This window comes from Acinonyx jubatus, chromosome C1, assembly GCF_027475565.1.
Source record: "Acinonyx jubatus isolate Ajub_Pintada_27869175 chromosome C1, VMU_Ajub_asm_v1.0, whole genome shotgun sequence".
In the NCBI taxonomy this organism is placed as follows: Eukaryota; Metazoa; Chordata; class Mammalia; order Carnivora; family Felidae; genus Acinonyx; species Acinonyx jubatus.
Window position 1 is genome coordinate 90,961,903 of NC_069381.1, and position 27,094 is coordinate 90,988,996.

Genomic DNA, 27,094 nt, shown 5'->3' on the forward strand with positions numbered 1-27,094 from the left:
CCTGGTGTGCATATACACATCAGAGAGGGATAAGTTCTTATGTTTTCCATAGTATAATGAAGAACTAACCTTATTGTGGTGAGCACTTCATAATGGATATAAATGTCAAATCACTGTGTTGTACATGCAAAATTATTGAAATATTGTATGTCAACTATACTTCAATTTAAAAAATAAATTAAAATAAAATTTAAAATACTACAATGGATAAAGTGTGGTATTCATGTAATGAAATACTACACACAAGAGAAAACAATTACATGCAACAACATAGTTGACTCTCCAAGAGAGTACATAGTTTTCAAGAACACACAAACTAATCAATGGTGATCAAAGTCAGAATAATAATTACCTCTGGCGGGGGTGTTTATTGATTGGGTAGAGCATAAAGAACCCTTCTGGGGTGCTGGAAATGTACTGCCTTGATCTAGTTGGTAGTTTCATGGGTGCATATACAGTAAAACCTTGGTTTGCAAGCATAATTCGTTCTGCAAATATGCTTGCAATCCAAAGCACTAGTATATCAAAGTGGATTTGAAGAACCATTGCCTCAGTTGTGATCATATGATGTTCAGCATCGTGTACTGCTTGTATTGCAAAACATCACTCATTTATCAAGTTAAAATTTATTAGAAATCCTTGCCCATCTTGAAGAACACTTGTATAACAAGTTACTTTTAATTTATTTAAAAGAATCTTTCTTTTCTGAATTCAATAAATAATTTCTCCTAATAATCAGCAGGTACTTTATTGAGTTATTTTTAAGTGAAATAGAATCACTGCATCTCATCTTGCAAAAGACTTTTAACAGTCATTTAGTTAGGTATCTAAATCATTATCACAATTTTGTGAACTCTTCTCCCCCTCTTTTTGCCCCTCCCCCACTTGCACTGTCTCTGTCTGTCTCAAAATAAATAAATAAACTGTAAAAAAAAATCTCAAAAACTACAGTGTACTGTCCTCAAAATTAAAATGCCTTTCTTTTTTCAGGACATAGTAATTATTCTTTTTGTTGTTGTTGCTTCTAAATAAATAAATAAATAAATAAATAAATTTTATATATGTGTTATATGGTATATAAGTTATATATACATATATTATGTGTGTGTTTAAATGAAAGCCCCCCAAATGCACACACAAAACTACCAAGGTAAAGAAAAATTTAAAAATAAGAAGAAAAGATGGAGATCTTTTCTGATATGATCTGATTCTGATCTGATCTAGAAAAAAGATATTAAAGAGACCTGACACATGATCTTGGATGGGATCTCAGACCACTTTTTAAAAATTACCATAAAGAACATTATTAGAACAATGAACAATTAATGTCATTTAAATAAGGACTATGGATTAGACAATAGTATTCTATCATTGTTAAATTTACTGATTTTGATAATACATAAAACAGTTCTTATTCTTAAGGAAATCACATTGAAATATCTAGGGTTAAAGGGGCATAATCTTTCCAACTTTCTCTCTCTGTCTACATACACACACACACGCACGCACACACACACACACATGTGTGGAGAGAGAGAGTGAACAAGTGGGGTAAAATGTATATGGAGAATTTGTGTAAAGGGTATCCAGTATTTCCTTAAATTATTCAGTAAGTTTAGTTTGAAATTAAAACAAAATAAAAATTTATCTTCCCCACCACAAAAATAGCCAAAGTCTCTGCCCCACAGTGATTGATTTTCTTATACATTTTTGTTCTTAGATTTTCCTTTCCCAAACTGCAACTTCTCTACTAATCCTGACATGTACAAAAACTAATACAACATTTGTAACAAGGGTCTGGAACCCTTGGAGAGATAACAGAATAAAATGGAAAGGCTAAGAGGAATATATAAAATGCAGGAAACATACAGAAAACACTCATGAAAAAAAGAAAGAAAGAAAACCCTGGTGATGCTGAAATTCAACATGAGACAAGAGCAATAACTCTTTATCAAGTAAGTAGTTCTCAATTTTTACTATCCCGTTTTCAGATACTATGATAGAAATGCCTTTATAGGAATCTCCTTATCCCCTGCTAAATCAACTGCTTCTTTACTATGAAAATTTGAAGCTACGTAATAGGAAGAAAGTACTGCTTGTCTTAGGTTTTATATAAATCCTGTCACACAAATACACAGACAAGTTTAGGCCTTGAAGTAATAAAAAGAATTTTAATTTAAAACTATAGGCAAAATCTATATTCTTAAAAACTGGACATTTCATCCTTGTGATTACAAAGGAGTAGAAAAGGATCAGCGTTACAGATAATAATTCAAAATATTTTTAAATTACCTACAGCTAGTATGATTTCTAGCTCTAAAATTAACCACTTTCATGTTTAGTCCAGGGCCCCTGTGTGTTCCTTGTATCCATTAATTTAGAATTTAGAAAAAATAAAGCTAACAGAACAAACTGAAGACTGTAAAATAAGTATAATTAAAATTTTCAGAGGAATTCAAAAGTATATTACATCTAGGCTTGGAAAAAAACTAATTTCTAATTAAAATTTTTATCATTAAAAAATAATTCATTAGATGAGCTGAAGAACAACATGGAAATAGCTAGAGAATAAATTCATGAGTGGCATATCAAGTCAACAAATTCTCCCAGAATATAATTCAGAAGGGTAAAGAAAGGGAAAGTATAAGAAAAAAGATTGATGGAATTTTGGATGATATCACAAGGAATTCCAATATCTATCAAGTAAGAGTTACAGGAGGGAGACTTCCAGAGAAGATGACAGAATAGGAGTATCCTAAGCTCACTTTGTCCCAAGATACAACCGGAAAACACCCATATCAGTGTAAATAACCCAGAAAACACCAGAAGACTGGCAGACCAGACTCTCCACAGATAAACAGAAGAGGCCACATCAAAGAGAGTAAGAAGGGTGGAGATATGGTCTGGAACTAAATGGACTATGGGACTGTCTAGGGGCCAAAAGGGACAATGCAGGTAGGAGAGGGGAAATACAAACAGACCCTCATACCAGGCACCCCAGAAATGGGGATCCCACACAAGGAAGACAAATCTCTGTAACATTTGACCTTAAAAATCAGAAGGGCCAAATTTCATGAGTTCTTATAATCAGTGGGGTCTAACACGTGGGACTTTAAAAATCAGTGGGCTCAGCTCTAGGAGATCTAAGATGGCTAAAGAAAACTGAGACCCCGCCCTTAGAGAGACAACATAGCAGACAACCAAGTGGAGATACAACATAGAAGCAGCAGTTTGAAAAATGCCTGGGGCACACAGGAGGGAGATTTGTTTACTAATCTGAGAGTATGTGATAGAGGGGCATGTGATGTTGGGAGACTTCTCAAGGAGCAAAGGAGCTGGTGGGTGCAATTTCCCTCCAACACCACCCCAGTCTAGACACACAGACACAGGTGGAAACCAGCACAGCATCAAAAACGGCTACCTAACTTGCTAACAGAGTACTCCACCCCTTCATTCTCTTGCAGACATGCCCCTTCCAACCAGACTTCAGCTCTAGGTCCCCTACCAGAGCATATCTGCAAAACCCTTGCTAACACCATGCATCCCACCCCCCATGGGTTTCTGCATATCTGCCCACACAACCAGGCCTGCCTCAATCCCTCAAGCCTGCAAGTCCCAGACTTTGCTGGAACCACAGGCCCCCACCACCACATTCTCTGCAGACTTGCCCACTCCAATAGTCCCTTGATTGGAGCCCATCTAAAGCAGTGCTTTAAATCTGACAGTGTGCAAGCAACCTCAACAGAGGCCAGCACCACTCCAAAGTGACTCATGCTCTGGGAAGAGGGGAAGATAACCACACACAGCAGTCCAACTATGGCCTCAGCAGTGCATTTCCTTTACTGCATCTCTAGAAAACACTTTATCTGACTCAACTTAAGTACATGGCCCAGACTGGCCCACCAACAATACAGAACCAAACCTTGCCCACAATGGAAAAAGAGAGCCATTGTAGATGACTAAATTGAAGGAAAAAAGTGGCTCATCCATAATAGCAAGGTGCATGCAATACACATAGGAGACACCGCTGAGGTGCCAGGTTCTGGCAAATAAGGGACATTGCGCTGGAGGGCACTACAGGACCTCTTCTTCAGAAGGACACTACTTTCAAGAGCAGAAGATACAGCTGATGTTATTTTTTTCTTTTCTTTTCTTTTCTTTTCTTTTCTTTTCTTTTCTTTTCTTTTCTTTTCTGTTCTCTTCTTTTCTTTTCTTTTCTTTTCTTTTCAGAGAGAGAGAGAGAGAGAGAATCTTAAGCAGGCCCCATGCTCAGCTCAGAGGTGGACGCAGAGCTCAATCCCATGGCCATGAGATCATGACCTGAGATGAAATCAAGAGTCAGATGTTTTCCAGCTAAGCTACCCAGGAGCCCCCTGACTGTCTTAACGTACAGAAACAGACATAGAGAGTTAGTCAAAATGAGGAGACAGAGGAATATGCCCCAAATGAAAGAACAGGACAACATCACAGCAAAAAAAAGCTAAACGAGACAGAGATAAGTAATATGCCTGATAGAGAACTTAAAGAAATGGTCATAAAGATACTCACTGGACTTGAGAAAAGAGTAGAAGACCTCAGTGACACCATTAACAAAGAGATAGAAAATGGAAAAAAAAAACTATTAGAGATGAAGAACTTAATAACTGAAATTAAAAACATACTAGATGGAATAAATAGTAGACTAGAGGAAGCAGAATACTGGATCAGTGACCTGGAGCACAGAGTAATGGAAAGCAATCAAGCTGAAAAGGAGAGAGAAAAAAATAATAATAATAAATGAAAGTAGACTTAAGATACTCAGCAAACACCAAGCATAGTAACATTCACATTATAGGGATCCCAGAAGGAGAAGAAAGAAAAAGAGGGGCAGAAAATTTTGAAGAAATAATAGCTGAAAACTTTCCAAATCTGGGGAAGGAAACAAGAATCCAGATCCAGGAGGCCCAGAGAGAGACCCAACAAAATCAACCAAAGGAGGTCTACACCAAGACACATAGTAATTAAAATAGCAAAAGTAATTATACAGAGAGAATTTTAAAAGCAGCAAGAGGAAAAAAAAAAATACAAGGGATACCACAAAAGGCTATCAGCTGATTTTTCAGCAGAAACTTTGCAAGCCAGAAGGGAGTGGCATGATATATTCAAAGTGCTGAAAGAAAAAACCTGAAACCAAGAATACTCTATCCAGCAAGGCTATCATTAAGAAGAAAGAAGAGATTAAGAGTTTCCCAGACAGGGGCACGTGAGTGGCTCAGTTCGTTAAACATTTGACCCTTGATTTCAGCTCAGGTCATGATCTCACAGTCTGGAGATCGAGCCCTGCATCAGGCTCTGTGTTGAGTGTGGAGCCTGCTTAAGATTCTCTCTCTCTCTCCCTTTCCCTCTGCCCCTACCCTGTGCATGCTCTCTCCCATTTAAAAAAAAAAGAGTTTCTGGGGCGCTGGGTGGCACAGTCGGTTAAGCGTCCGACTTCAGCCAGGTCACGATCTCGCGGTCCGTGAGTTCGAGCCCCGCGTCGGGCTCTGGGCTGATGGCTCAGAGCCTGGAGCCTGTTTCCGATTCTGTGTCTCCCTCTCTCTCTGCCCCTCGCCTGTTCATGCTCTGTCTCTCTCTGTCCCAAAAATAAATAAACGTTGAAAAAAAAAAAAAAGAGTTTCCTAGGTAAACAAAAGTTAAAGGAATTCATCACAACTAAACCAGCTTTGCAAGAAATGTTAAAGGGGACTCTTTGAGCAGAAAGGAAAGACCAGGAATACGAAAATCAGGATGGAAAAAGCAGTAAAAATAAGTATGTCTATAAAAATCAGTGATTTGATTCACAGAATAAAAGAATGTTAAGTATGATACCATATACCTAAAACATGGAGGGGAGAGGAGAGTAAAGAAAGGATTCAAATTAAGGGACCATCAACTTAATATAAACTGCTATATGAAGAAGATGTTAAATAAAAACCTAAATAATAACCACAAATCAAAGGCCAATAATAGATCTTCAAAAAAAAAAAAAAGAAAGAAAGAAAGAAAGGAATCCAAGTAGCTCACTAAAGAAAGCAAACAAAGCCATGAGAGAATAGAGCAAGAGAAGAAAGGGACAGAACAACTACAAAAATAATAATAAAACAAGTAACAAAATGACAATAAATTCTTACCTATCAATAATTACTTTGAATGTAAATGAACTAAACAGTCCAATAAAAAGACATAGGATGATGGAATAGATAAAAAATCAAGACCCATCTATATGTTGCTTACAAGAGACTCATTTCAGACCTTAAGACACATGTAGATTGAAAGTGAAGGGATGGAAAAACATTTATGGAATTGAAGAGAAATCTGGGGTAGCAATACTTATATTGGAAAAATAGATGTTAAAACAAAGACTGTAACAAAGAACAAAGAAAGACACTGTATAATAATAAGGCAAACAATTCTACAAGAAGTTATAACAACTATACATACTTATGCACCCAAATACATAAAACAGCTAATAACAAACATAAAGGAAGTAATTGATAGTAATACAATAGTAGGGGACTATAACGCCCAACTTACATCAATGGATAAATCATCCAAACAGAAAATCAACAAGGAAATAGTAGCTTTGAATGACACATTAGACCAGGTGGATCTAACAGAAGTATTCTTAACATTCAATCCTGAAACAGAAAAATAAACATTCTTTTCAAGTGCACATAGAACATTCTCCAGAATAGATCACATATTAGGCCATAAAACAAGTCTCAGCAAATTCAGAAAGATTTAAGTCATACCATACATCTTTTCTTCCCACAATGATATGAAACTAGAAATCAGTCACAAGAAAAAATCTGGAAAGAGCACAAATATATGGAAGTTAAATAACATGCTGCTAAGCAAGGAATGGGTGAACCGAGAAATCAAGGGAAAAAAAAACTACATGGAAACAAATGAAAATGCAAACACAACATTCCAAAACCTTTGGGGGCATAGCAAAAACTGTTCTAAGAGGGAAGTTTATAGCAATACAGGCCTACCTTCAGAACCAAGGAAAAAAATTAAAAAAAAACAAAAAAAACAAAAACAAAAAAAACCCTAACCTTACACCTACAGGAGCTAGAAAAAGAACAAGAAACAAAACCCAAAACCAGTAGAAGTAAATAATAAAGATTAGAACAGAAATAAACAAAATAGAAACTAAAAAAACAGTAGAACAGATTAATGAAACCAGGAGCTGGTTCTTTGAAAAGATTGACCAAATGGATAAACCTTTAGCCAGACTCAGAAAAGAGAGAGAGATAGAGAGAGACAGTGAGAGAGAGCTGAAATTTAAAAATCAGAAATGAAAGAGAACTAACCAACACCACAGAAATACAAAGGATTGTAAGAGAATATTCTGAAAAATTATATGCCAACAAATTAGACTACCTAGAAGAAGTGGATAAATTCCTAGAAACACATAACATGCCAAAACTGAATCAGGAAGAAATAGAAAATTTGAACAGACCATTACCAGCAATGAAATTGAATCAGTAATAAAAAAAAACTCCCAACAAACAAAAGTCCAGGACCAGGCAGCTTCACAGGTGAATTCTACCAAACATGTAAAGAGTTAATATCTATATTCCTCAAACCATTCCAAAAACTGGAAGACAAAGGAAACCTTCCAAATTAATTTTATGAGGCCAGCATTACCCTGTTACCAAAAGCAGATAAAGACACTACAAAAAAGAAAACTACAGACCAACATACTGATGAGCGTAGATGCAAAATCCTCAACAAAATATTAGCAATCCAATTGAATCCAACAATACATTAAAAAAATTATTCACCATGATCAAGTGAGATTTATTCCTGGGATGCTGCAGTGGTTCAATATTTGTAAATGAATCAACATGATATATCACATCAACAAGAGAAAGGATAAAAACCATATGTGCATTTTAATATATATGCAGAAAAAGCATTTGGCAAAGTATAACATCCATTCATGATAAAAACCCTTAACACAGTATGTTTAGAGGGAACATACCTCAACATAATAAAGGCCATATATGAAAAACCCACAACTAACATAATACTCAATGATGAAAATTGGAAGCTTTACCCCTGAAATCAGGAACAAGACAAGGATGTCGACTCTCATCACTTTTATTCGACACAGTACTGGAAATCCACAGCAATCAGATTAAAAAAAAAAGATATAAAAGGTCTCCAAATTGGTTAGGAAGAAGTAAAACTTTCACTATTTGCAGGTTACATGAACCATATACATAAAACCAACCTTTAAAGACATCATCAAAAGCTACTAGAACTGATAAATGAATTTAGTAAAGTTGCAAGATACAACATCATTATACAGAAATCTGTTGCATTTCTTTGCACTAATAATGAAGAAACAGAAAGAGAAATTAAGAAACAATCCCATTTACAATTGCACCAAAAATAATAAAATACCTAGGAATACACTTACCCAAGGAGGTGAAAGACCTGTACTCTGAAAACCATAAAATACTGATGAAAGAAATTGAAGATGACACAAACAAATGGAAAGATATTCCATGCTCATGGATTAGGAGAAAAAATATTGTTAAAATGTCCATACTACACAAAGCAGTCTACAGATTTAATACAATCCCTATCAAAATACCAACAGCATTTTTCACAGAACTAGAAAAAATAATCTTAAAATTTGTATGGAAGCACAAAAGACCTCAAATAGCTGAAGCAATCTTGAAAAGGAAGAACAAAGCTGGACATATCACAATCCCAGATTTCAAGATGTGTTACAAAGCTATAGTAATCAAAACAGTATGGTACTGACACAAAAATAGACACATAGATCAAAAGAACAGAATAGAAACCCCAGAAATAAACCCACAATTATATGGTCAATTAATCTTCAACAAAGGAGGTGAGAATGTGCAATGGGAAAAAGACAGGCTCTTCAACTAATGGTGTTGGGAGAACTGGACAGCTACATGAAAAGAATGAAATTAGACCACTTTCTTAGACCATACACAAAAATAAATTTGTAACGTATTAAGGATCTAAATGTGAGGCCTGAAACAATAAGAATCCTAGAACAGAGCATAGGCAATAATTTTTCTGACATTGGCCATAGCACATTTTTCTAGATATGTCTCCTGAAGCAACGGAAACAAAAGCAAAAATAAACTATTGGGACCACATCAGATAAAAGGCTTCTGCACAGAAAAGAAATAAACCAAACTAAAAGACAACCTTCTGAATGAAAGAAGATGTTTTTGCACATGATGTATCCAATAAGGGGTTAATATATAAAGAACATACACAAATCAATACCAAAAAACCACAATCCAATTTAAAAATAGACAGAAGATATGAATAGACATTTTTCCAAAGAAGACATACACATGGCCAAAAAACACATGAAAAGATGTTCAATATCACTAATCATAAAGGAAATGCAAATCAAAACCACAATGAGATATCACCTCACACCTGTCAGAATGAATAAAATAAAAAACACAAGAAACAAGAATTAGGGATGCTTGGGTGGCTCATTAGATAAGCGCCCAACTCTTGATCTCGGCTCAGGTCATAATCTCATGGTTTGTGGGTTGGAGACCCACATCGGGCTTTGTGCTGTCAGTATGGAGCCTGCTTGGGATTCTGTCTCCCTCTCTCTGCCCCCTCCCCCACCGCTTGCTCTCTTTCTGTCTCTCTCTCAAAATAAATAAACTTTCAAAAAAAAAAAAAAGAAAGAGACAAACAAACAAGTATTGGTGAGGACGTAGAGAAAAAGGAATCCTCATGCGCTGTTGACAAGAATGCAAACTGGTATAGCCACTGTGCAAAACAGAATGGAGGTTCCTCAAAAAATTCAAAATAGAACAACCATATGACCCAATAATTCCACTACTGTTATTTACCCAAAGAACACAAAAACACTAATTTGGAAAGATATATGCACCCCTATGTTTATTGAGGTATTATTTACAATAACCAAATTATGGAAGCAGTCCAAGTATCCATAGATAGATGAATGGATAAAGAGGAAGATATAATGTAGATGTAGATAGATAGATATAGATATAGATAGATGCAGATATTGATAATATATTACTATATATATTATATTATATTATATTATATTATATTATATTATATTATATTATATTATATTTATTATATTATTACATTTTTCCACCATAGAAAAGAGTGAAATCCTGCCATTTGCAACAACATTGATAGGGTATAATGCTAAATGAAATAAATTAGAGAAAGACAAATACCATATGATTTTGCTCATATGTGGAATTGAAGAAACAAAATGAACAAAGGGAAAAAAGAGACAAACAAAAAAGAGTCTTAAATATAGAGAACAAACTAATGGTTATCAGAGGGGAAGTGGATGGGGGAATGGGTGAAATAGTTGAAGGTGATTTAAGAGTACACTTATTATGATGAACACCACAAGGTGTAGAACTGTTGAATCACTATATTGAACACATGAAATTAATATAACACCGTACATTAATTATACTGGAATAAAAATTAACTAATTAGAGGCACTTGGGTGACTCAGTCAGTTAAGTGACCGACTCTTGATATCAGCTCAGGTCATGATCTCATGGTTCCTGGTTCAAGCCCCACTTCGACCTCTGTGCTGACAGAACACTCTCTCTCTCCCTCTCTCTCTGCCCCTACCCCACTCATGCTCTCCATCTCTCTTTCTCTCAAAAATAAATAAATAGGGGCGACTGGGTGGCTAGTCGGTTGAGCATCCAACTTTGGCTTAGATCATGATCTTGCGGTCCCTGAGTTTGAGCCCTGCATCGGGCTCTGTGCTGACAGCTCAGAACTGGAGCCTGCTTCAGATTCTGTGTCTCCCTCTCTCTCTGCCCCTCCCCCACTCACATTCTGTCTCTCTCTCTCTCAAAAATAAACTTTTAAAAATAAATAAATATTTTTAAATAATTAATTAATTAAAAAGAATTACAGAAGGAGAATACAGAAAGATCAAAAAGAAAAACATAATAGAAAATTTAATAGTGAAAAATTTCCCAGGACCAGGAAAATGCTAACATTTTCATTGAAAAAAACAAAATTAACTAGTATGAAAAAAATAATCCAAATCTGTACATCTCATGGTGAAATTTCAGAAGAACAATGATTAAGAGAAAAATCTTAAAACCTTCCAGATTATTAGAATTAATGAGTGATTTAAAGTGGTTGGATAGAAGTTAAAATCCAAGAGTTTTCATATGTACTAGCGATAAACATTAGCAGAATGTAATGGAATACATTAAGAGCAACAAATATCACAAAGTGCCTAGTAATACAGAAGCCTCATAATGTGTAAGACCTGTATATGAAAATTATTATAAACTTTATCAAAGGATATAACAGAAGATCTAAATACAGATACCTCATTCCTGAACAAAAAGATTCAGCACTGCAATTGTCCTTTCTTCCCAAAATTCATTCAGTACAGTTTGAGTCAAAAATCTCAATTGGTTTTGGTTTTTGGGTTTTGTTTAAAAGAAACTTAGTAAGCCTATTTTAATGTTCATATGGGAGGGAAAATGCAAAATAAAGAACAGCAATAGAAACACAAGCTTAGATGTTACAGCTCTAGTGATACTGCCCTGGGAATAGGTTTTCCCTACTCAATATAATCACTACTAATTGTAAGAGGATTGTGGCTCATTTGAAAAACAAAGAGCCATGATTTTCATTAAAGTTAGCAATTAAATCATCTTCTTTCAACAGAACTTACCTCCAAGGGGTAAATAAGGGATTGTGCAGTAGCACCAGCCAAAGAAGCAGAAGCAAATTGCTCAAAAGCTTTTAAAGTGACTCCTCCAGAAGAAAGAAACATCTTATACTGTATTAATAAGAGTTCAAAGGTATGTTACTACACAGAAATCCCAGAGGGCATACAAACTTATTTAGTATCAATGAACACCTGGGCATGTAATCCACAGTTAAAAACCATAATGCACATTACCAAGCACCTAAATATAGTCATGTCCATTAGGAGGTCCCAACACTAATAATAGAGACTTCATCTTGTAAGTCTTTGTGCTTAGAATAAGATCTGGTATATAGCAGACATCCAACAAATGTTGATTATAATAAGGAATTAATATAATGGAATGGAAACCATTGAGATGGAAATGACTGAGCACCTTATGCAGTAAGTTCTGGCAGCACCTCATCCAATTTCGATGAAGCAACGTGACATCACAAACAAACTTAGGACTTGATCTCGGCTAGGTCACTTACTGAGTAATCTGGGATAAGTTATTTAACTTCTCTATAACTGTTTTTTCATCTGGAAAATGAAGGTAAGTGCCTTGTCCATACTGGTCACCATTATATCTGCAGTCCCTACTTTGCAGGATTGTTGTGAAGATTAAACACAATAATACAGACATGTAGCATTCCTGCCACATTGAAATTGAGGAAGTGGTCATAATTACTGCATGTATTGATGATAATAAAATTTTCCTTAAAGAATGGATTTTCAGCAGAATATTTCCTTGGTCTTTATTTTGGTCTTTATTTTAGCTTCTTGTTCCAAGCCAATCAGTACATCCTATCACTCCGCAATATTGATTAGTTCAAGGGTTGATAAGTGGTACAACCTGGACCAGTGAGACCCAAGGAAATGTTTTAGGAAGGCTTCCTTGCTCTTCTGAGTGAACTACTAGGAGAGCCAGGTCTCTTCCTGCTACACACAAAGAAACATGAACCCCTGGAAGCCTCTGGCAGTCATCTTTGAATCACAAAAAGAGGAAGTCTTAGGATAAAGAACTCAGTGGAAGTCAGAGAGAAAAGATGGGGGGCGGGGCGGGGAGGGCAGGTGGAGTCTTTGGTGACACTGTTGAGCAGATAAATGAAGTTTCATCAGAAGTCCACCCTATTTCTGAATGTGAAAAAATAAATTCTGTTTATTGTGTAAGCCAGCTTGCTTAGTGTTACTTATGACCTAAAGATTCTTAACCGATACGGACACCTCAAATTCCACATGCCCAGAACTAAATGTAAACACACACACCACACCCAAAAATCTTGTGATCCTCCTAAATAACAAATGTCATGTACCAAAAAAAGTATACTGTGAATGGTGCCCTTGAGGATCTGTGACATGGTAGTCCTGCCCAGGTGTTCCCCATCACAATAAATGGCTCCAGTTGAACAAACTAGAAATCTCAGTATCATCTGTAACACCCTTCTCTCTCTTACATTCCACAAACAATTATAACAAAATCTTACCCACTTCTTAAATATCTCTGAAATCTGTCCATTTGTCTCTCTCCACTGACCTCACTCTCCTCTCTCCCCTGGGTTACTGCATACTATCCCAACCATTCTCCCCTTCATATGCTTTTGCCTCTCCTCCCTTTGCCCTCCTGCCTCTCCAGCCTTATCTTTAACCAGGATCTCTACTATAGCCATAGGGAACTTTTTTTAGCACCTCAAACACATCTTGCTCTTTTGCCTCCAGGGCTCTAAATATGTTGTTTCCTCTGCCTGAAATATTCTTTTCTCTGTCTTTAAACTGGAAATTTTCCACTTACCCTTTGGGTTTCAACCTAAATGTTACTCCTTAAGGAGGCTGTCCCCAACCCCACAATCTAGTTTGAATCCCCCTGTAGAACTTTCCCACAATATCCCATATAATGCTTTATGTAATACTTGGGACCACTGTTTCTTGAATGCTTATGATGTGCCAACCTGTTTGCAAGGTGCATATTATTTTCCACATTTTACAGATGAACCAACTGAAATTCAGAGATATTATGGGAACTTATCCAAATCTACACAGCTAGAATGTGGCAAATACAAGTCTGTGGTCTCTAAAGCCCTGCTCTGGCCATTGCTTCATTTTGTCTCCATTGATTCAACTATATTCCTGTTGGAATTCAGTGAACTTAGTATAATATTGTGAACTTTCCATGTAGAAGTGCAAACAAAAGTAGCTTTTATTGAGGAAATACTTAAAAGAAGGAATTTCTTTTAAAAACAGCATTAAAATAAGAGCATTATAATCATAAAATAATAATATAACATTAAAATAATGTTTCAATATAAACAAATGTTCCCCTTTGTTTTGTGATAATCTGAAGCAGTTTTTAAAAAAATAAAATTGAATAACTTTCCCTTGTTAATTAACGTCATAGGCAGTATGGCTTTACCTGTTCATATGACCAGACCTTAACAGCTGTTTCAGGAGCAATCTTGAGAACATTAACACCATTTCCTCTCCACAAAGAAATGACTCCACCTTCTTTGACCATCTCCATTAAAGGGCTTATTATCTTCACATTCTTTGTTTCTAAACTCTGAGCCTTAAAAGGAAAGAAAAAAATTTAAAAAACAGACAGTATGCTTTGAAAAACTTTGAAAACTGCATATTGTAATTTTCATGTGGTAGGCAGGAAAAAGTTCAAGTTCCCCAGATATGGAAAGTTTTTCCTACTGGGGAAACAGTAGTTGTTCTGGTGATCAGACAGCTTTGGAAGCATGTTTATTTTGATCCTTCCACTATAGCTTATGAAGGGGGACACTTTACACATGGGACATGGATAAACATGCCAGAAACATGGTTGCTTTGTTTCCTACTCTGCAAGGAGATAAACAAATTGCTCTTCCATCATGAAAAGAGTGAATCAGATGTAAAGAAGAATCAGGGAACCAACATTCCTGAGAAATCAAGACCGCTGAAACTCGGAGAACTTATTGCTAACAAAGGGATGTGAGGCCTCTAACAAGTATGATCAATATGGTCATTGTGAGCAGAGGAAAAATGTAATCCAACCAAGTTCATGGCCAAAAGACCTGAGACCTTTCTCCAGGGCACACACTGGAAAACAAATATTCAATTTAGCCTTGAGACAGCATCAGAGAATATATGCACTACACTGAATATATTGCATATAGCATAAGAAAGATGAAGCCCAGAACAACGTGATTCAGCATGTGAGTAAAGAGAGAGGAAGAAGAAAAAAGACAAATTTAACAAATATAGTCCAGTAAGAGAAGAGTCAAAAGTGGTTTTATAATAAGTGGTATTAAAGAGCTATTTGTTTTTAAAGGACCTGGACAAACAGCCCTTGTAATATGATAGTTGGATATTTAATAAATATGGAAGGGATCAGCAGGCTCTCTGCAATGCATATATGCAGAAGAAAGGAGGAAAAACTAAATTTTTTAATTTTAAAAAAGAAAAACCAGAAAGAGGATAATCATCAAGTCAGTGGCAGCTAGAAGACAATCACCAAGTCTCTATTGAGGAAAGAAAGACATTTAAACTCAAAATGATACTTGTAGTATGCAGCCACAATAATAAATATGTTTGCCTCAATTGTACAGAGGGCTGAAGTCAGCCAGTATATAAAATAAGGAAATAATTCTGCACTGGCTAGTTCAAAGTCACTGAGCTAAACCCTTGTGTACCTACCTCCTCCAACACCAGCCACTCTGGCTCCAGGGAGTCTCAGGTGGGCTCCACTCTGAAGAGGTACCTGCCCAGGTGACCACTAACCAGTCTATATACCTGCCTTCTCTATATACCTATCTGGACCTCTTTATTAAGAGCAAGTCTAGACCAAGACAGGAGAGACAGAACCACTGTTGATGGCATTTGCACCATGACAGACAAACACTAGGTATCCAATTGACCCCAGAGGCTATGACAGCCCACCATCAGCCAGTGTACTCCAAAAGTTACCCTCACATACCTTCATCTTTATTGGTACTGCAGCCTCTGTGACAACATTCTTTCATCTACACTGATAGTCAAATATTTTTAAAATCACTCCTCCTATACGTTAAGTCATAAGGTAATTTGGGTTTTCTCAAATATTCTCCTTTAAGTATCACAAAATGGTGTATCATTTAATTTAACTACTGGTATATAACTATTGGAATATAACAAAACACCCTGGACAACTCAATTGCTTAAAACAACAAACATTTGCTTGTGATTCTATGGATTAGCAATTTGGATTGGGCTCAACAAGTGGTTCTTCTGCTATTCTTCCTTGTGGTTACTTGTGTAGCTGTACTCATCTGGCAGTTTGACAGGGGCCGGATGGTCCAAGATGGCTTCAGACATATGGCTGATGGTTGGTGTTGTTGGCTGAGCCTCTCTCTCCATGTGGTTTCTTATTTTCAAGTAAGTTAGTCCCAGCTTCTTTACCTCATGGTCTTAGGGCACTAAAAAGGCATGAGCAAAAGCTGCGAGACCTCTTAAAGTCGAGGTTTCCAATCCCCACAACATCTCTAGACAAAACTAGCCCAGATTCAAGGGATGGTGAAACAGATTCCACCTGTGAGTAGTAGTAGCAAAGTCATATTGCAAAGGAGTATGCTTATAAGGATGGGAAGAATTATGGAGTCTGTCTTTGCAAACAATCTACCACAAGGAAGTATGGCATTAGATCCATAGAGAAAGAAATATAGTTCTACCACAGCAGTTGACTTTACAATAAATAATATTTATATCATAATAAAAATGTAAATGCTATTTATTAATTTTAAACATTTAAAACCACCCTATTGACAAAATTTTGAGGATATAGATATGACTGTAGAACAGAATGTAATATTAACAACCTTGATAGTTTTGAAAAGGTTATACTTCAACTCTCTCCTATGTTGGCAGAAAAGTCATCAGTAAGGTGAAAATATAAGTGACAGCATTTGTTCCAGTGTTTAGATCCTTCTGGAAATTCTGGTGCACTGATTATTGTCTCTTGCAGCAAATTCTTCTATAAAATAATATTACCTGATGTTGGTGAAGACACAGGGAAACAGGTAATATCACACATTGCTAGGAAAAGTGCAAATTGGTATTATCTTTCTGGAAGGAAGTATGACAATATATCAAAAATCTTAAAATATGTTTAGAATGCCACTTGTGGTAATGACAAACTAGCAATTAGGAATGAACTTCCTAATAAGAACACTGAAAAGGCTGATGAAATATTTATTTCTTAAGGTTTTCTTAAAGGTATCCATGAGCTAACAAGACAGAGACATATTACAGGCCACTATGTAGGAGAAAATACAGAAAGATACGATTAGCATTCAAGTGTATTTCTGGACCCAGAAAAAACAGTTGTGAAATTAAGTTGTTGTTTTGGTGGCCCCACAGGATTAACAAAGAACAAAAGACAAATCCCCCAGGGCCCACCAAAGGTATAGGTCTCTCACATACCACCTCCACTTCAGATTGGGAGTTTGCAGGGATATCCCCTCATTGTAAGAGTAAACCAGAAGAAACCAGCCTCTGCAAGGACTTGCAGCATGGCTTTGTATCACCTGGGCGGTTCAGGGAACTTTAAGACTCGAACTTGAATTAAAGTGATCCCAGATTGACAGCACTCCCAGGCACCTGACAGAACAAACAAAAATCTAATCTGAAGTTGGATATCATCATCCTTGTCCTCAAATTACTGCTATAAGTAATGTTTTTAAAAATAACAACAAAACTAATGGAGGGGGGAAGAACAGAATGATTATTTAAAATACAACAGAAGGCAAGAAAAGAAAAAAAGAGGATCTTAGAACTGACAGGACAAATATAAAGCATAAAATAAGATGGTAGCTTTAAACAAAAATATCAATAAATACATTAACCATAAATGGAATAAATCTTCCAGGTACAAATATAATAAAACCCAACCATATACTGCTTTACGTGACTTATCTAAAACATACAAATACTGAAAGTTTAAAAGCAAAAGGATGATAATAGATATATCACGCAAATCCTAAACAGGAGAAGGAAGTATGGCTATCTTAATGTCAGACATAATAGGACTAAAAGCATGTATAGAGATCAAGAGGGTCCTTCACAGTGATAAAAGCTTCCATTCACCAAGAATATACAAACTTTTGGCCTCAGGATACGTAAAGGAAAAAGTGATAGGCCTACAAGGGGAGGGCAAAGCCTGGGAGGGGCTCCTGCACCCCAGTCCTGGTACCCCAGCCTTGGTGAGAGATGTCTGAGGAAATGTGATGCAGTGTAGAAGCTTGAGCCTGCCATACATAGAGGGAAAGAGCAACTGGCAAAAGAAACAGCAAGGCTACAGAAAACTTGTGAAGTTTTCAAGAAATTGATTTACAGGGAACTTCTTGTGATCATTCCTTGGTTCTCTTGGTAACAGGGAAAGAATGCAAATAAACAGGATGTGTAACTCCTTTTATAAAAAAAAATTCTCAGTTGCTGAGGAACTAGATCTTAAATGTTCTCATCACAAAAAAAAATTGTAACTGTGTGGTGATGGATGTTAGTTAGATGTACAATGATAATTCTTTTTCAATATATATGTATATTGAATCATTATGTTGTACACCTGAAACTAATATAATCTGTCAATTATATCTAATTTTAAAAAAATTTTGTGGGGTAATATGAGTTAAGATGGTAGAGCAGTAGAGGAACCCTATGCTTGCCTCATCCCTCAAGCCCAGTTAAATAATCAATTCCAAACATCTAAGAAATTGTTCCAAATGCTGAGAGAACAAACTGCAGAACTACAGAGAGAAAAGTAGCCACATCATGCAAGGTAGGAGGTGCAGAGATGTGATTCTGGGGAGAAAAGAATCACAGGTGCTTCAGAGGGGAGGAAGCCTTGATCTCAGAGAAGAGAGAGAGAGAGAAACAGAGAGGGACAGAGAGAGAAACAGGGAGAACATAGCATGCAGGGGATTGCACAGGAGAAACACTTCCCCAAAATCATTGAGAAAACTAGAGCAGATGATTATCTTGAGTTTTTATAAGCAGTAGAGCTCAAAGTCTGAAGTTTTAGAAGTCCTTGACACCATCAAGTCGAGCTTGGCAGGCATAGTGATGCTCCTGTAGGGAAGGAGGGCAGAGGCCTGGGAGCAAACAGTGTGCTCCGAGGACCCCCAGGGTCACATTGAGAGAGATAGTTCATCTTCTTGGAGTGCATTTGGGAGGGCTGGCACTGTCTCTCAGGGGACAAAAGAGATGGTGGGTGCCAACATCTTGCCCCATTCATTAGCATAGGAACAGAGACACCTGCTGAGAGATGCAAAACTTGGTGCCAGCTTTTTGCTGCAACTAAAAGCCCCTGAGTGGTCATGCTTTTCTGGGACTAACCAGCACCAGGCACAGCATGGTGGGACCTTCCCCCAAAGTATCAGTGTGGGTTCAAGCTGTACTGGGTCCCTAAAATTGGGAGTTTTGAAACCTAGCTGTGCACCTGAGATAAAACACAGGAGTACTGTGCCACCTGGCAGGCAGACAGCTTGGACACAGAAAAGTTGAAGGCAGGAATCTGATGGAAGCGAGGGACACAAGAAGAGAGATTGTTCACTCTTCGGTGAGGGCTTCCTGAATGGTGGTGGGCATGAACTCCCCTTCCTGCTCCAGGGACAAGAGAGCAAGGCAGTGCCATTTTCACCTCCACTCATCAACACAGATAGAGTTCAGTGAGCAACACAGTGCCCCCAGTAGAGGCTGGAGACACTTACACCAAGACACTAAGCAGGTGCATCTTTACTAGGGCAAATCAGCCTGAGAACCAGTACAGCAGGCCCCTCCCTCAAAAGACCAGCACAAACTCCTCACACACACCAAGTCTACTGATCATAGAGTGCTGCAAAGCTTCAGCTCTAGGGGAAATAGGATCTAGCCTCTTAACAAGCAGACCAAAACACACCAAGTTAAAACTTACCACACAGTGGACAAGATCCAAACACTCCCCACTGCAGGCAGGGAGAAATGCCACAGAGGACTGATCTGAGGGTCTAAAGAGCAGCCAAAACACAACAACAGAGTACACACTCTGAAACACTTCCTGAAGCACAAGGCTCTGGACAGTATAGAAGCTCTTCTTAATGTAGTCATTACTCTCAGGAGCAGCAAATATAACAAGTGACCTAGACAAAATGACAAGATGGAGGAATTCACCCCATAAGAAAGAACAGGAAGGGGCTATGGCCAGGGATTAATCAAAACATATATGAGTAATATGCCTGAACCAGTATTTAAAACAACAATCATAAGGATACTAGCTGAGCTTGAGAAAAGCATAGAAGACACTAGAGAGTCCTTTTTTCAGAGATAAAAGAACTAAAACCTAGTTAGGCTGAAATAAAAAATGTTATAATTGAGATACAAAACCAAGTGGATACAATGACAACAAGAAAGGACAATGCAGAGGAACAAATCAGTGATATAGAAGATAAAATTACGGAAAAAATGAAGCTGAAAAGAAGAGGCAAAGAAAAGTATTGGATCACAAATGTAGACTTAGGGAACTCGGTAACTCCATAAAGCATAATAACATTCTTACCAGAGGAGTCCCAGAAGAAGAAGAGAGGGGAAATGAGGCAGAAGGTTTATTTGAGCAAATTATAGCTGAAAACTTCCATAATCTGGGGAAGGAAACATTCATCCAAATCCAGGAAACACAGAGAACCCCAATCAAATTCAACAAAAGCCAGCTAACACCAAAACATACCATAGTAAAAATTTCAAAATATAGAGATAAGAATCCTGAAATTAGCGAGGAAAAAGAAATCCCTAACCTACAAAGGAAGACAAATCAGGTTATCAGTAGATCTCTCCACGAAAACCAGACAGGCCAGAAGGGACTGGCATGATATATTTAACAGGCTGAAGGGGAAAACTATGCAACCAATAATACTTTATCCAGCAAGGCTGTGATTCAGAATAGAAGGAGAGATAAAGGGTTTTCCAGACAAACAAAAACTAAAGGAGTTTGTGACTACTAACCCAGGCCTTCAAGAGATATTAAAGGTGAACGTTTGAGTGGGAAAGAAAGACAAAAAGCAAAAAAGACTAGAAAGGAACAAAGAAAATCTCCAGAAACATACTTTACAGGTAATAAAATTACACTAAATATTGATATACCAATAGTCTGAATATAAATGGACTAAACAATCCAATCAAAAGATATAGGGTATCAGAATGGATTAAAAAAATACACAAGACCCATCTATATGCTGCTTACAAGAGACTCATGTTAGACCTAACGGCACCTTCAGATTGAAAGTGAGGGGATGGAGAGCCATATATCATACTAATGGACATCAAAAATAGCTGGAGTACCCATACTTATTATATCATACAAACTAGATTTTAAACCAGACTGTAACAAGAGATGAAGAAGAACACTATATCATAATTAAGGGGCCTATCCAACAAGATCTAAGAATTATAAATATTTATGTCCCCAATGTGAAAGAACCCAAATATATAAATCAATTTATAACAAATGTAAAGAAACTCATTGATAATAATACAGTAATACTAGGGGACTTTAACATTGAACTAACAGCAATGGACATATCATCTAGGTGGAAAATCAATAAGGAAACAATGGCTGAGAATGACACATTGGACCAGATGGACTTAACAGATATATTCAGAACTTTTCATTCAAAAGCAGCAGAATGCACATTCTTTTTGAGTACACATGGAACATTCCCCAGTATAGATCACATACTGGGTCACAAATCAGGCCTCAACAAGCACAAAAATATTGAGATCATACCATGCATATTTTCAGACCACAACGCTATGAAACTTGAAGTCAACCACAAGAAAAAATTTGGAAAGACCACAAATACATGGAGGTTAAGGAACATCCTACTAAACAATGAATGAGTTAACCAGGAAACTAAAGAAGAAATTTAAAAATACATGGAAGCTGGGGCACCTGGGTGGATCAGTCAGTTAAGTGTCTGACTCTTGGTTTTGACTCAGGTTATGATCTCATAGTTTGAGTTTGAGCCCCACATCAGGCTCTGAGCTGACAGCATAGAGCCTGCTTAGGATCCCCTCTCTCTCTCTCTCTCTCTGCCCCTCCCCTGCTCGCTTGCTCGCTCTCTCTCTCTCTCTCTCTCAAAAATAAATAAACATTTTTTTTCAAAATACATGGAAGCAAATGAAAATGAAGCCTGACAGTCCAAAATCTTTGGGATTCAGCAAAGGCAGTCATAAGAGAGAAGCATATAGTGATACAGCCATACCTCAAGAAGCAAGAAAAGTCTCAAATACACAACCTAACCTTACACCTAAAGGAGCTAGAAAAGGGACAGCAAATAAAGCATAAAGCCAGCAGAAGAAGGGAATAAAGATTAGAGTAGAAATAAATGATATAGATGGGGCACGTGGCTGGCTTGGTCGGTTAAGCATCCAACTTTGGCTCAGTTCATTATCTCAGGGTCCAGGGATTCGAGCCCATGTCAGGTTCTGTGCTAACAGCTCAGAGCCTGGAGCCTGTTTTGGATTCTGTGTCTCCCTCTCCCTCTGTCCCTCCCCCGCTCATACTCTGCCTCTCTTTCTCTCTCAAAAATAAACATTAAAAATTTTTTTAAAAAATAAATGATATAGAAACAAGCAAAAAAAAGGTAGAACAGATTATAGAAACTAAGAGCTAGTTCTTTGAAAGAATTAATAAAATTGATAAACCCCTAGCCAGACTTACCAAAAAGAAGAGAGAAAGGACTCAAATAAATAAAATCATGAATGAAAGAGGAAAGACCACAACCAACACCAAAGAAATACAAACAGAAAAGAATATTATGAAAAATTATATGCTAGCAAACTGGGCAATCTGGAAGAAATGAATAAATTCCTAGAAACATAAAAACTACCAAAACTGAAATAGGAAGAAATAGAAAATTTGAACAGACCCATAACCAGGAAAAAAAAACAGGAGTCAAAAATCTCCCAGCAAACAAAAGTCCAGGATCAGATGGTTTCCCAGAGGAATTCTACCAGACATTTAAAGAGGAGTTAATACCTATTCATCTCTAACTGTTCCAAAAAATGGAAATGGAAGAAAAACTTCCACACTTATTCTATAAGGCCAGCATTACCTTGATTCCAAAACCAGACAAAGATCCCACTACAAAAGCATTACAGGCCAATATCCCTGATGATCAGGGATGAAATTCTAAACAAGATACTAGCAAATTGAGACCCCAAGGTCTTGGGATCGAGCCCTGCACTGAGCTCTGCACTGAGTGTGTGAGATTCTGTCTCCCTCTACCTTTCTACCCTGCTTGCATTCTCCCTCTCTCTCTCTCTCTCCCCCAAAATCCTGAAGGAAAATACAGGCAACAAATCTTTGACCTCTGGAGCAACTTGATCTGGAGCAACTTCTTACTAAACATGCCTCCAGAGGTAAGGAAAAAAAAGCAAAAATGAACTATTGGGACTTTGTCAAGATAAAAAGCTTCTGCACAGCAAAGGAAACAATCAACAAAACTAAGACACAATCTATGGAAAGGGAGAAGATGTTTGCAAATGACATATCTGATAAAGGGTTTGTATCCAAAATCTATAAAGAACTTGTCAAACTCAACACCCAAAAAGTAAATAACCCAATTAAGTAATTGGCAGAAGACATGAACATTTTTCCAAAGAAGACGTACAGATGGCTAACAGACATGGTGAAAAGATCCTCAATATCACTCATCATCAGGGAAATGCAAATCAAAACTATGATGAGATAACACCTTACACCTGTCAGAATGGCTAAAATTAACAACATAGGAAAGAACACATGTTGGTGAGTATGTGGGAAAAAAGGAACCCTCTTATACTGTTGGTGGGAATGCAAACTGATGCAGCCACTCTGGAAAACAGTATGGAGTTTCCTCAAAAAGTTAAAAATAGAACTGCCCTAAAACCTAGCAATTGCACTACTAGGTATTTACCAAAAGGATACAAAATACTGATTCAAAGGGGTACAAGCACCACTATGTTTACAGGATCATTATCAATAATAGCCAAATTATGGGAAGGGCCCAAATGTTCATCAACTGATGAACAGATAAAGATGTGGTATGTATATGCAATGGAATATTACTCAACCATCAAAATGAATGAAATCTTACCATTTGCAGCAACATGGATGGAACTAGAATATATTATGCTAGAAATAAAGAAACAAAACAAAACAGATAAACATAGGGGAAGGGAAAAAAGAGAGAGAGAGGGAAGCAAATCATAAGAGACTCTTAATGATAGAGAACAAACAAGGTTGATGAAGGGAGGTGGGTGGGGGCTGGGCTAAATGCGTAGTGGGTATTAAGGTGGGCACTTGTTATAATGAACACTGGATGTCATATGTAAATGATGACTCATAAAATTCTACACCTGAAACCAATTTTGCCATCTATGTTAACTAGCTAGAATTTATATAAAAACTTGAAATAAAAAAAAATTCTGTGGGAGAAACTGGAAATCACAACTGGAACACACATAACTGGAAAACACAACTAACTGCAGAAGAAATATATACCAGCTACTTAAAATATCCAGTCCTTCATTTTGAATATGAAAGAACAATAAAGGAACACCACATATATGAGGGAAGGAATGGCAGCATAAAAATCTAAAACTAAGATTAAGCAAACTAATTCCACAGAAAATAGTGACAATTCAGGAAACTACAGCTAAATAAAATAAACAATATAAGGGACCTCTAATATCCTCAGAAAAAATCATCTGATAATAAAGCAATAAATAAAACCAAACAGGAAAAATATGCTGTAAAGGAATATTCAAAGGGTTAAAAAGAACTCTTGGAAATCTAAAATGTGATTGCTAAAATAAGAAGTTCAATAGATGTGTTGAAAAACAAGACTGAAGAAATTCCCCAGAATTCTGAGTAAAATGACATAGTGATAGAAAATATTTATGAAAAGGTAAGAGGTATAGTAGTCCAATCCAAGAGATACAATATCCAACTACTAAGAATTCCAGAGAGAGAAAATTGAGGGTAGAAAATTAAGAAATAAAATATACTAATACAGAGGAAAGACTTAAGTTTACATTTAGAAAGAGCCCACCAAGTATCAAGCACAATGGATGATAAAAGAACCTACTTAAACTCACACTGTACAATTTCAGAACACCGGGATAGAGGCATGACTAAAAGCTTCCAGAGAGAAAACCCAGATCATCTACCAAAATTTCAGAGTGGCATCAGACTTCTCAAGTACACTAGATGTTAGACAGTAATAGGGTAATGCCTTAAAAGTTCTGAGGGACAGCATTTTTGACCTTGGTGTCCGTGCTCAGCCAATTGCCAATAAAGGGGAAAAGCAAAATAAAAATAATTTTTGGACATGCAAGAAATTGAATTTTAGTAAAAATGAGAGATTGGCCACACATGTTTATTCTTCCTCCACCAAAATCAAAATGATAGTAGAGTAAATGATAGTAAAGTAAAAAAGAAGGCAATAACTAGGATGGCCGTATATCATAGTTTGCCCAAAACTTGTCCTTCCATGATTATTTAGATTCCCCTTTTTTGAGAAAGAGAGAGAGATAGCGAGAGAGCATGCAATCAGGGTAGAAAGGCAGAGGGAGACAGAAAGAGAATCTCACACACTCAGTGCAGAGCTTAATGCGAGGCTCGATCCCAAGACCTTGGGATGGTGACCCGAGTCCAAATCAAGAGTCGGATGCTCAACCCACTGAGCCACCCAGGTGCCCCTCCCTTTCACTTTTAAAAGTGTCTTGGTCCAGATGAAAATTTTATGGTCACCCCACCACTACTTTGCAAGGGAAAAGTGTACTAGGGATTTCAACAGATATAGGGGTGGTGGAAAATAAAGGGAAAGGTGATAACTGATTTAGCAGAGTAAAAGTTACAATTTAAGTGTCTGTGGAAGAGAATGCACAAAGAAGGCAATTTACCCTTAAAAACCCCTGAGGCTTGGGGCACGTGGGAGGCTCAGTACGTTAAGCATCTGACTCTTGGTTTCGGCTCAGGTTATGATCTTGTAGTTTGTGAGTCAAGCCCCACGTTGGGCTACGAGCTGACAGTGCAGAGCCTGCTTGGGATTCTCTCTCCCTCTTTCTGTCCTTCCCCTGCTCAAGCACACACACATACATTCTCTCTCTCTCTCTCTCTCCAAAATAAATAAATAAACTTTTTTAAAAACCTGGCTTTATTCTCTGGAGAAAGCAAGGAAGCTTTCTTTTGAAGGCATAGGACTTTCTTTGGAAGGCAAAGAGAGGCATAGGACTGAAAACAGATGGATTAAGTAAAAAAAAAAAAAATACGTACAATGGACAGTAGGCCTTCTGCCCCCTTCCCCTTGAAATCTAGAACACTAGCAGCCAGACAGGCTTCTTTACTTTGTATATTTTATATAAAAATTATAGAGAAATTTGTTGCTTAGTGACCCAAAAGAGATAAAAGGAGATATTGACTGAGTGTTGTCATAGGCTCATAATTTCTGTCTTGAGTAGAACAACAAATAGAATGGAAACCCTTTTCCTCTTTGTTTCAGTTGTTCAGCCAAAACTACAGAGACTTGGCCACCAGGCTTAGATAATACCCACATTGCCTACACTGTCTTCAAAGGGACCACAACAGCTCTAGAACCCCAAACTTTTCAGACAATTGAAGAATTCCATGTACAGAGCTCTGTATTTGATAAAGAATAAAGAGGGAGAGCAACTCTTTGACCAGCCTCTGATTCTTGGTGTCGTAATTTCCAACCCGTGGAGAGAATCCGAGTATTGTCTATCATCTTCCCCCACCTCACAAAAAAGGAGACTGTTGGGGCGCCTGGGTGGCGCAGTCGGTTAAGCGTCCGACTTCAGCCTGGTCACGATCTCGCGGTCCGTGAGTTCGAGCCCCGTGTCGGGCTCTGGGCTGATGGCTCAGAGCCTGGAGCCTGTTTCCGATTCTGTGTCTCCCTCTCTCTCTGCCCCTCCCCCGTTCATGCTCTGTCTCTCTCTGTCCCAAAAAAAATAAATAAACGTTGAAAAAAAAAAAAAAGAGAGAGACTGCCCTAATCTTTGCCCTCCCTACAATACTAGTGCTAGATTATTAGATTGCATTTAGTTATTTCTTTACATATCTGCCTCCATCACTAAACTCTAAAATACATATGGATGAGAATGATGTATTATTTTTTTTCACTGTTAAGTTGAGTTGCCTGCCTGGCAGCTTATGGAATAAAATGAGTCTAGATTACTGGCAATGAAGTAATTTGTGCATGAGAATATAAAGGAATAGTGTTAAGACCTCTGAAACCCTTCTTTTGAAAAGCATCAAATATTATTCACATTACTCAAAAATATGCACATGAA

General features: G+C 37.2%; 1 protein-coding gene and 1 long non-coding RNA gene across 3 annotated transcripts in view; one reads left to right on the forward strand and one right to left on the reverse strand.

The window, feature by feature from the left end:
* The window catches only part of LOC128313948 (calcium-binding mitochondrial carrier protein SCaMC-1-like), a 43,306-nt gene that overhangs the window by 11,173 nt on the left and 5,039 nt on the right, over positions 1 to 27,094 (reverse strand). For both annotated transcript variants that reach the window (XM_053214554.1, XM_053214555.1), the window contains exon 2: positions 14,166 to 14,318. In XM_053214554.1, coding sequence (XP_053070529.1) covers positions 14,166 to 14,318 — 153 coding nt within the window. The remainder of the gene's footprint in view (positions 1 to 14,165; positions 14,319 to 27,094) is intronic.
* Positions 1,692 to 26,552, forward strand: LOC128313949 (uncharacterized). The gene is made up of 3 exons (XR_008295116.1): positions 1,692 to 1,955; positions 11,734 to 11,870; positions 26,287 to 26,552. It is a non-coding gene; the product is annotated as an uncharacterized LOC128313949 (long non-coding RNA).